An 11,479-nucleotide genomic window follows, 5' to 3' on the forward strand; every position below is an offset into this window, starting at 1 on the left:
GAAGGCTCAATTGATCTTTATTTTAATAAATCTTTACAGCTTGTAGAGGACTTAGTAAGAACACCTTTTGTTCAAGAGTGGCCAGTTAATTGAGGACAGGTATCAACATAGATTCCAACGTACTTGCAGTGATCAAAGTCAAAATGATTAATGAACAAAAATCACCAAAGAAGTAAATCATCAGGGACTAGCTGTATTTTTATGTACGATTCCCGCTCTATAGAGATGATGAATATGACATAGTTGTGACGATGCAGACGCGTAATGTCGGGTTAGATTTTTTAGAGAGATTTTGAAAACAAGAGAGAAGGGCTAGAGATGAACTTTTTGCATATTCACGAACTTAGAGAAATCTTACATGATATATATGATTTGTGCTGTGTCTTTTGATATCTTAATTTCTAAATTGGTTTGTTCCTGTTCTTTTCTTTTTTTAATTTATTTAATTACGTACGTGTCTTAAACAGCCATGGAGGAAACCGTCCCTAAACTCAGTGCATCAATGAGAAGGACATTGACAACCATACAACTGAAGTGGGATCACGAGACGTTAAAAAGATTGTACGGCGACATCCAGGCTTATGTACTTCTCTTTACTCTGGTGAGAGTCAATGGGGAGCCCGTCGCTAAATCGGAACCGAAGAAAATAATAATATGCGGCAGTTTTGAAGAGTATTTGCTGACAAACCTCTCAAAATTCTCGCAATACAGCATTCAAATGGCAATATTCACTGCAAACGGTATTGGAAAATACAGCGATCCAACTTACGGAGGTACGCGACAGGGCCCTTTCTGGAACAGGCTATTGATACTTATCCCAGGCATACTGGAGTACATTTATCTGCAACAGACTATTGATACTAATCCCAGGGATACTGGGGCACAGTATCTGTCAAAGGATATTGCAGATACTAATCCCAGGGATACTGTAGTGCAGTTATCTGCAGGAGGCTATTGACACTAATCCCAGGGATACTGTGAAATAGTTATCTGCAAACAGATAACTGACTTATTTGTAGGTTGGGCGCGCAATGCATGATTTCCAAGAAAATGTCAAACTGTATTCCGTGTGACGTCGGCTTGTCGTTATTTTTTTTCAAAAACGTCATCCAATTCAATAAGTAATTATAAGTAATTTTTCTTAATTTGTTTATAATAGTCAGTTATTATCATCATTAACACTATTATCTTCTGTGTAAAACGTAAAGCAGCGAACCGTTAATTCAACTACACAAGGCATACAGAGTTGCCCATGTCGCAATGAAAGAACAAATTATGCCATAATACTAACCTACTTTGTAATTATTTACTATGTTTTGAGTTTATCCCTGAAATTCTCCGTAACATAAATCTAAAACAAAGTTGACTGTATGCACCTGCTGTCTTCTCCTTGGCTAAGGGTGTACAATTAATTCTGAAAATCGACGCACAATACAGGTTTCTCACTGATCTACTCTACTTTCAGATAAAGTAAATCTGTTAGTTGTGGGTGCAATTTAATATTTTTGGAGATCAATTTCTGTTCTTACTACTGTTTCTTGAAAAATATAATTACTGTGTTCAGCATAACATTGCGTTGGTCGCTATATACATTCTTTGAAATTTTGTAAAATAAGACAATTAATTAATAGATTCAGTTTATGTAATATCCGGAAACGTCGGAGTTTCGTTACGTCAAGGTTTTGGTAATCGGGTCTCGACCTTGGTTATTCTTAATATTACTAAAATCTTATTCAATAATTGTTTATTAGTACACAAAAAATGCCTTTGTTAACAAAACGTTTAAAGTTTATTTCTTATCTCTTATCGTTCATGACCTCCACTTCTTTTTAGAGACTTGTCCTTGCGAAGAAAACATCACAGTTCCAGCAAGCGTTCTCAGCACTCCAGATCCCACAGCTAATTTAAACGTGGTCGCAAATGAGCTACAGAAAGTCATCTCTGATCTTGTCATAGAGTCATGCGGTTACTGCGAACAACATGGCAAAACAAAACTGGTTAACAATAACGACAGTAACTCACAAGAGATAATATTTCCAGTGACAAAGACTTCATATGGGCACAGTGCGTATAGCAAATTTATACCCGTTATACAAGTTCCAGGAGTTGTTGTAATAACAAGGCAACAAGAACTGGGAAAGATTCTGACCGAAGCGGCGAGTGGTTCGATATTGCAAGCCTGGCCTATTATAATTATTACGTTTACGATGGCTGTTTTAGCAGGCATTACAATGTGGTGCCTTGTAAGTTAATCTATATTTTATGAAAATATCCCGTTGTTTCCATCTACATCCACTTCGTCGACTATGATCTTATTTCCTTTGCAATATACAAAATGTAGATAATGCCTATTCCCCATATCAAATGATCGACTTCTCGTACATTTAGGGTGTGGTACACTGCAGAAAGGGGAAGGGGGCAATTTACAGAGCTTTATACCGGGGGAGGCCCCATCCCCAGGTCCTAACCTTTGCCCTTTGGTACACCCTTTGTAATGTTACCTTCCATTGATTATTGGTACCTGTCTCGGAGGCGTACAAAAGAATACTGCACACTTTTAAGTGTTGTAACTGGCTCGTCTATTAGCTATTAAACATGTAAAAATCGCTGCAACAGGAGGTTTTCTTGTAATTTCCACCGGCATAAGATGGGTGTGTGAAGTTACTTTAATATCCAGAAAGAAAACCTAATGACAGATTTCCGTACCATTCCATATTTCACTAAAATATGCTATAAGGTTATGCTTCATCACAAAAAAATAAAGCTACTTAACGATTATTAAAATCAAATTTGCCACTGTAAGTGGAAAAATTCAAAAGCTGACGTTATTTAGCCAGTCACGTACAATAAGTTAACAACTCACCATACATCCTAGTTAGGTAAGATTTATCTACCTAAGGTCTTCTAAAGGATTGCTGTCCCAAAACTTCTTTACTGACTGTTACATGTAGTAGTGATTCTGATTGTTCATTGATTGTTTTTATATTTGCTTCACCTATAGGATTCGAAGGACAATCCTGAAAACTTTCCGCACCAGTTCCTTAAAGGAGCTGGTCAGGGATTCTGGTGGTCATTCATTTCCATGACAACAGTCGGGTAGGTTACTTGACGACTGTTGTTTACATCAACTATTGCACGGTAATGAGTCGACAGAAACTTTGGTTTTATTAGTTGTTTGACATAAAATGTTTAGAAATTGGACAGAGGACTACTTCTAATAAGATCAATGTGAAAAATGTCACTCTCACCGAAACTTTCAGACTTTTTCTGTAGGAGGCAATCAATCCTTTTCGCAAGAACTTATTACTGCGCTTTTCAAAAACACGCGAACTTTGAAGTTCAAAAACCAACTGACGTTTGCGTTTTTCGTTGCCGCCAATCATCTTAACGGACTTCTTAGGAAACAGAACTTTGCTTAAACGGGTTGAAAAGGTCATGGTTTGTGATCTGTGATTGGTGGATTTCGATCCGTTTTGTGTGTTTCTGTGTTTCAGGGGTCATTGCTTGTGATCGTAATTATGATTGACGGCAGCAAAAACGCAATATTTTATTTTTGTTAAGGTGGCTTTTGAATTTTAGAGTTCGCGTGTTTGTGAAAAGCGCAGTAAAGAATAAGCCAGGGAAAACCAAGGAATGAGAGCGGTCGGTCTGACTCTCATTTCTTGGATCACTCTGGTGATGTCTATTCTCTTTGACACAATACGCAGTATATATTTCAACCTGTAGGGTTGAAAATAAGTACCTGAAAATGATCGTGGTTGCTTACGATCGAGACGTGGTCACTTCCAGGAAGTAACAATGATGTTTCAATGGGAAGTCTTAGTATTTTGGATAAAAAGCCATATACGAGAATCTTCCGCACAGGAAGATTCGACTCTATTAACGGAACACCTCATTTTGTCCTTTTATGAATAAGTCATTTCAGTCTCGGCTTGTGCGAGCGGCTGCGTGGAAAAGCGATGTTGTACCATAACTTAAAACTAGTATAGCTTGTATAGCCCTTAGAAAATCAAAGGTATATCACTAAATAGTGTAACTTGTTAAAGTTCTATGGTAACATAGCCCTTCTTGTTAGTTATCATTTCCGTTGTTTATGTTAGGTATGGAGACCTCTGTCCCAAATCAATCCCAGCAAAAGTGTTTGCAATTCTATGGTTCTTGGTTGGTCTGGTCTTGTTTGCTGTGTTTATGGGTACTTTAGCTTCTTTACTCACTGTAACCACAGTGAAGTATACAATCGGATCAACAGCTGGAACCGACACAAAAACGGTAATAACTGATTTTTCTCTTGAGTTCAAAGTCAGTGTCCCCTCAGAGCGTTCCAGTGACATCAATAACGACGGTGTAAGTTTCTTGGAAAAAAGTGTTCAAGTAAAAAAGAGTGAATGTAAAATCTTTAATACCACTTGTTACGTCATGCATCGTGCCTATATGTAAGTGCCATAAAGTGTTAAGAGTACAGATTTTAAAAGACGTCCAAGAGCACAGGCTGTTGAGATGAAGACACGATTTATTACAACGCTCGTAGTTCCTCAGTAGAGTCTTAACTGACGTTTACCTCACAAGTTAGTTATTCAATAAAGTTTACCTGACTGGTTTTTAAAAAACTTCATCAGTATTTATATGCACAAGATAGGTGTTTGCAGGTGATTTAAGGTCGGCCTACAAAAGGAATTGAAATTGAGCTGATCTGCCCAACCTAAGTTTTAATGAATTGGAGAAACTGATTATTATGCGAACTTTGTACGTAGAGGTGTGAACGAACGTACCTCTTAAACAAACAAAGCTCGTTACCTTAATTATCTACTTCTTGGACATCGCAGGTGCAAACACCTTTCCAGGAAGGGATTTAGTGTTCTAATAATGAACTTACGTTCGTACCCTGAAGATGGTTTTAAGAGGCCTCAGAAGCGTTATAAAATTCCTTAATTGAAACTTCAATTTCGAAAAACTAAGTAAGAACTCAATAGACCTTTTCACGGTGTTTTTTTTTTTTTTTTTTTTTTTGCCTAGTTTGAAAGGGATTTGTTGAAAATATAGTTCCTGAAAGTCGCAAAATTTTACAGACGTTTGCATGGTGGGGAACATATACAAACGTCTGTAAATTTTCGCAACTTTGCGGAGTGATATCTTCGCTCGCTGAAGACGTATCACTTTAAAATTTGGTGATTTTAATAATGTTAAGGCCCTCTTTCCAGTGGTGTCGACAGATTTTCCCTAACTTGTCCATGTCAAAAGTTGAAGAAACCGTGAAAAGGTCTATTGTGTTATTACTGAGAACTGCCTTACTACTACCGTTTTTCTTTTTGTTTACTTCTTTTCATTTTATGACTTGAGGCTGAACTGGCCCTTCTGTAGTACCGTTACCTCGCTCTGACATTTAGTAAATTTCTGTCATCCTTCTTTCGAAGTCAGGTCTTCAGTGTGACTATAGCTCTACCCAATAAACCGACGTCGTTTTTGTCAGTTCTCTTTTGGGATAGCGCGTTCAGTAATAAAACAAACAAACAAACAAAAACTGAATGAAAGTGAAAAGGGATTCAAATGTTTGAAAAAGTTGTTTACAAAAGGGCAAGTGATGCATGTGCACTGTCATAAAACTTTAAGCTGCTAATTCCAAAGAAAATCCAAAGTCCACTTTCCCTTGTTATTTCTTGAAAAAATATCTTCTCGTTCGTTGGAATGGAATGAGTGAAACCTAAAATAGTCAATCGTCGCCAGAAGTTTAAAGTCTATCAAACAAGAGAAAAAACATGCTTGTGGTTATAAAGGCTTCAGGAATGAAATAACAAATTAAATATTACATTTTCCCAACTACAACAGGTTGCAGTTGTAGCTGATTCGCCCGAAAACCGCGTTGCTCTTGGCTCTCTCAGTGGCAAGCTAACTATCGGTAAGCTTATTATACACTAAAATGCTATGTTTTGTTTCCCCATTATGTTCACATTTCTTAACATAGTTTCTTTCAGTCTCCAAAAACTTTTTACTATCTTCCACGATGTACTAAAAAAAACAATTCATATGCAACCTGTACAGAGTCGAATTTCCTCATAGCGGAAACCTTGGCACCGAGAGAAAAAACCATTGGGGAAGGCTGTAATTAGAGGGTTTTACAGTACAATTTTAAAAACAATTCTACAGGCGAAGTTTGCCCTAGGAGTTTCAGAACTGATCGAGAGGGCTCACTTCGAAAATCGTAATAACAAATTACATTAAATAGTAGTTTGTCAAGAGCGACAGCAAAACAGACAAGTTAACAGGAATGCCAACAAGTGGAACTTCCATATTTAGGTACTGCTCTGTGACTAAATCGTGATTTTGCTGCAGCAACAGTAACGTCCATCCAAATAGAAAAACAAGACCATCTGTTAGGGAAAATGGGAGCTGCAGAGAAGTGCAGATTAGTTGTAGGAGCAGTATTAAGTGGACATTCAAAAAAAAAAAATTGCCAAACCGTTTCATTATGGGAACCACAAAAACAAGCGAGGAATTCTTGACACAATATTATTTAGTTTTAAGATCTTTTTCTTTCAGTAATCCCTTCTTCAGTATAATTGCCTTTCTATACCTAACTGGGAAATATCTATTACTCTTACACCACCCCCAACTGCTAAACAAAACACTAATGTCAATGGCTAACGACCAAAAGTAACTTTGGCTTTCATATAGATCGCGATAGCAATGCAACGCATCTCAGTGTGTACTATTGATTCATTCAAGGTTCAACGTTCCCGGATATAGATCAGCTAGTGGAGGCTCTCAAGACAAAACAAATTGATGCACTCTTGGTGGACATGTATACTCCAGTTAAAAGGAAGGATTTATTTAATGGCTCCTGGTTTGAAGTTGCTGAACTCTTTGAAACGAAAATTTCTCAAGGCCTTATTCTACAAGGTAGCTCGATGCATTTGGCGGACGAGTTGTCAAAAATGATCGTCGCCAAAAATGTGCAGACGAACTATCTCCTACAAGGAAACCAAGGTCAAGAAGATGACTCCAATGAGGTAATGGCATGCCACAGACCTATCTTATAATGCCTTATAAGAAAAATAAAGTTATTCTTCATTTCAATAAGATTTCGTCGTATCTTAAGGAGCTTTATTTTTCTCTACACAGGAAGCAGATACTGCCGAGGAGCAGGTAACATTCTTTGATCCCAGTAGCCCACACTTTACAAGCACCTTTTTCGTTAGCTTAGCTGCTCTTGGTGTGCTCTTCTGCCTTGGAGTTTTGTACCACATGACATGCTACAACAGAACAAGATTTGGAGGCGGGGGAAGTAAGTTAAGAATAGTTATTGCTTTGCGCATTTGCCAAGCTGAAGCTTGCATATACGGTAGAACCTCGATAACGCGAACTCGGACAACTTGAATTCCCCGCTAACTCGAACTAAACTTCCTTTCCCTTGATCAAAATTTCATTGAAATTTACCCCGATAACTCGAATTCCCCGGAAAATGTTTTTCGTTTCCTTTCAGAGTTCCAATTACCAGCGTCCTACTGTACTATAAGGCTTCGGGTCTATCTTATTGCTCACTAGTTGAATAGTTTATTAAAAACTGAATTATCGAGTACATTTTACAATCTTAAGGCAACTATTATCTAGAGCATAGTAATTTACAGTTATAACAATGAAAATAACAATTGAATCACTTAAAACATTTAAATGTAAAGAAGTCCTCCACTCTCTTTGTCCTACAGACCTGCATGTTCCGGAAAAGATAATACTTTTGTGTTTTCTGCCTTAAGGTGTAGTTAGGCGCGTCCAGAAGTGGGCTGGGAAGTAGGTGGTGCAGAGGGTGACTGGGGGACTTCATTTTCGCCATATATTTGTAGCACAAGAGTACTTTTCTATCATCTAACCTATTCAGTTTACCTAACTGTAAGGCATGAGCATATGACTCTGCCTCGGGGTAGATTATGTTAAGCGCCCTTTTTTGCACTCGCTCTATGGCTTCGGACAGGTAAGCAGGGATGTCCTGCCAGACTGGTACAGCATACTCTAAAACTGGCCGGACTGTGCTAAGGTATATCCTCAAGATACACTAAAGCTGAGACGTTCCGTTTAGGCGTAATATTTGAACAGACCCCCGTACACGGCGGCGGAGAGAATGGCATGCAGAAAACTAGTGCTTGTTACATTTCCACACCTAAAATCTAACTTTTTTATATTCGGTATCACGTTTACAGGAATCAGACCAGACGTTCCTGACAATGAAGAAATCCAAGATGGCAACGATACTATGGAGACAGCGGTAGAGGACTTCTATGAGTCATTTATGAAAACGTACAAAGAGTTAAGACAAAAATGCAAGAATGAGTTGATACAGCTGGCAAAAGTGAAGCATAGGGGAATTTACAATTTTAGTTTTGGGGAATCTCAAGCGTAAACCTTACACTCGCCTTTAAATATTCGTAATACTTAGTTATTAAGTTGACATTATTATATGAATTTTGATATTATAGATGATATCATCGGGCAATTCTTAATGCAATTGGTGTATACGCTACGTTTCGTTTTTCGTTTTGTTTAGCACGTGATCAGAAGACATTTGTTGTATTTCTATTATAATTGATAGCTATATTTTAGTAACCACTGGCCGCATTCACATCTCTGTAAACATCAAGCATGAAAAAATTTTAAAACATGTCTCAACAATGCTTAAAGAAGAGGCCCATTCAAAAAAATGTCCATGAAATCCAAAAAAAAGTAATAGCAACCATAAGCTTCTTCATTTTTCTGACTTCAATTAGGAAAAATTGTTCACGGGCTATACTACAACGAAATTTCAAATTGGTCTTTTGCCCTTGTTTTGTTAACTCAGTTTTATTTGAGGAAAGGAGATTGTGTTTTTTGGTGTGGTGGTACCGTAAAATTCCGAAAATAAGCCCCGGGGTTTATATTTTTCAAAGGCCCTTTTTGAGGGGCTTATTTTTGGAGGGGCTCATTTACAGAGGGAAATTTGCGTTTCAAAATCGATTGGGCTAGCCTTACAGTTGGAAGTAAATTAGCGTTTTGGCTTTGTTTTAATTTGTATTTGACGGCAATTTTCCAAGTACAAGCCCCCGGGGGCTTAAATTTGAAGGGGCGATTTAACGGAGGGTTTTTTGCGTTACCGGATTGGGGGGCTTATATTTGGAGGGGCTTATACGTGGAAGGGCTTATTTTCGGAATTTTTAACGGTATTAGCAGTAACTTACAACTACCAAAAGAACGACTTTTAATAAATATAAACGTTCAGTTTTACATGAAGGTAGTAGCGGCTGATCCTTCTTGACCGGTTTTCACTGTTTCCAGCTAAAGCAGGATTTGTCTTGGCCCTTATACTTGACTGAAAGTTTTCTTCAACTGTCAAAGAATCTTAAACTTAAGATTGGTGGAGGTGACTTTCTCAAGTCACCTCCACCAATCTTAAAACTTTTCATAAGGACAAAATAGTAGATTTTATTTACTATTTTTATGTACCAAAATACAGACAAGTTTGGATAACCGTAACTAATGCGAAGCTGTGAAAATTCCAATTTTATTTACCGCGCTTTTCACAAACATGGGAACTCAAAAGTTCAAAAGCTGCCGCCTTCATAATGCTGATGCACTTTCCCGTGTACCCTGTGATGTCCGTTTTTAGTGGTGTAAGAGTTGGAAGTCACAGGAACGAGTGCCTCTTGTTGATGTGGGAGTTCAGACTGTGGTGCATGTCCAAAACAAGAACAACTAGCAAAGGACCTGTTGGTGATCGTTGTGTCACCGTCAATTTGGAACCAACCCGTACTTCCAACTTCTTGAGGAAACAGCAGGAAGCAGATTCTGATCTCAAAGTTTTTAATCGTTGGAAGGAAGACGGCGATAAGAAAAAAACCATTGTGGGAAGATGTGTTGCCTCAGAGTTGTGCTATGAAGACCTTGTGGTCATAGTGGGACTGGTCGCCAGGTGCTATTTCTGTGGGTACTAAGAATACCCCGAAAAGGAAACGTTGTGCCCCTTCAAAGCAGTATGAAGTTGGAGCTCACATGAAACGATTCGCGATTGACATTCTTAGCCCATTGCCAGAATCCCCGCGGAAGAAAACGTTCATGCTGGTGGTTAGTGACTATTTCACTAAATGGACTGAGACTGGTTACCCAATACCAAACCAGGAGGCCATCACTGTTGCTGAGAAGCTATAGTGAACGAGTTTATTTGTCGTTCCGGTGTACCTAGTCAACTTCATAGCGACCAAGGAACTAACTTCGAATCAAATGTGTTTGTTGAAGTCTGCAGGTTGTTAGACATTGAGAAGACTGGCGTTACTCCACTGCATCCTCAGTCTGACGGACAGGTGGAGCGCCCACCCCCCCCCCCCCCCCGGGGGGTGAAGCGTTTCAGCAGAACTCTCATTTAAATGTTACGTGGGAAGATCCAGCAGGACTTAGCAGGTTGGGATACACAGCTTGCAGCTTGCATGATAGCCTATGTTTAGGTGCTGTTCATGAGTCAGCAGGGGTCTCCCCGTACCTCTTAATGCTGGATAGGGAATTACGTGTATATTATGATGTATTACCTCTCCATACGGATTGTGCTCAAACTGTTCGCAAAAGAATGCGCATAATTTGGCCAGACGTCATTTGAACAAGGCATCTGTACCACAGAAGCGGAATTACAATAATGAAGTTTAATGCCGAGTTTAACCGATAAATATTCCGTTACAGGCAAAACGTGGCGAGCCGCTTACATGAGAAACAAACAGTTCGGGCTGTCCAGTCCATGTAAAATAAGGAGAGCAATATGAGAATCATTAAGTTTGAACTTCCCATAATAACACCTGGAAGAGTATAGGGATTACAGTTTGAAAATCATGTCAGGTGATATCAAGCTCCTTTATCGAAAAAGATTGGGTAAATCAATCCATAGATCAACTACGGACAATGAAATGCAGCAAGTAGCAACTTGAAGAAATCACAACTATTCATGTCAACAAATATCTAAAAATCAGGAGACACTTCACACCACCATTATTCAAATACCTCTAACTATAAAAAAAACGCTGTCACAGTGGCTATATGGCCGGTAACTGGTCAAGGTTTTCAAAATACTTACGGCCGGCAGTCCTATATTCTCAGTAAATTTCTCAAAATCGAAAGATTCTAGCCAATCTAAAGTATCATATGTCGATTTAGAAAAGTCAAGCGATCCCGAAATGCTTTACAGATCGCAAGTCTAGTGTTTGGTTTACGCTGGGCTCAGAGGAGGAAACCATGTTTTGTGACACTTAGAACTTTTTTCAGCTCGACTGCCGGTCAAGGTTTTCAAAACACTAAATGGCCGGCAGTCCTATATTCTTAGTAAATTTCTCAAAATCGAAAGATTCTAGCCAATCTAAACTATCATATGTCGATTTAGAAAAGTCAAGCTCCTCTGAGTCCAGCGTAAACCAAACACTAGACTTGAGATCTGTAAAGCATTTCAGGATCGCTTGACTTTTCTAAATCGACATATGAT

The 11,479-nt window shown here is 38.6% G+C and overlaps 1 protein-coding gene across 1 annotated transcript in view; it reads left to right on the forward strand.

The window, feature by feature from the left end:
- LOC140953729 (uncharacterized) overlaps positions 1-8,426 on the forward strand; it is a 45,295-nt gene extending 36,869 nt beyond the window's left edge. The window contains exons 17-24 of the mRNA XM_073403129.1: positions 468-773; positions 1,834-2,243; positions 3,002-3,096; positions 4,101-4,269; positions 5,824-5,893; positions 6,721-7,004; positions 7,135-7,279; positions 8,190-8,426. Coding sequence (XP_073259230.1) covers positions 468-773; positions 1,834-2,243; positions 3,002-3,096; positions 4,101-4,269; positions 5,824-5,893; positions 6,721-7,004; positions 7,135-7,279; positions 8,190-8,389 — 1,679 coding nt within the window. The 3' untranslated portion in view covers positions 8,390-8,426. The remainder of the gene's footprint in view (positions 1-467; positions 774-1,833; positions 2,244-3,001; positions 3,097-4,100; positions 4,270-5,823; positions 5,894-6,720; positions 7,005-7,134; positions 7,280-8,189) is intronic.
- Positions 8,427-11,479: the final 3,053 nt, after the last annotated feature.

This window comes from Porites lutea, chromosome 12 (genome assembly GCF_958299795.1).
Source record: "Porites lutea chromosome 12, jaPorLute2.1, whole genome shotgun sequence".
Classification (NCBI taxonomy): Eukaryota; Metazoa; Cnidaria; class Anthozoa; order Scleractinia; family Poritidae; genus Porites; species Porites lutea.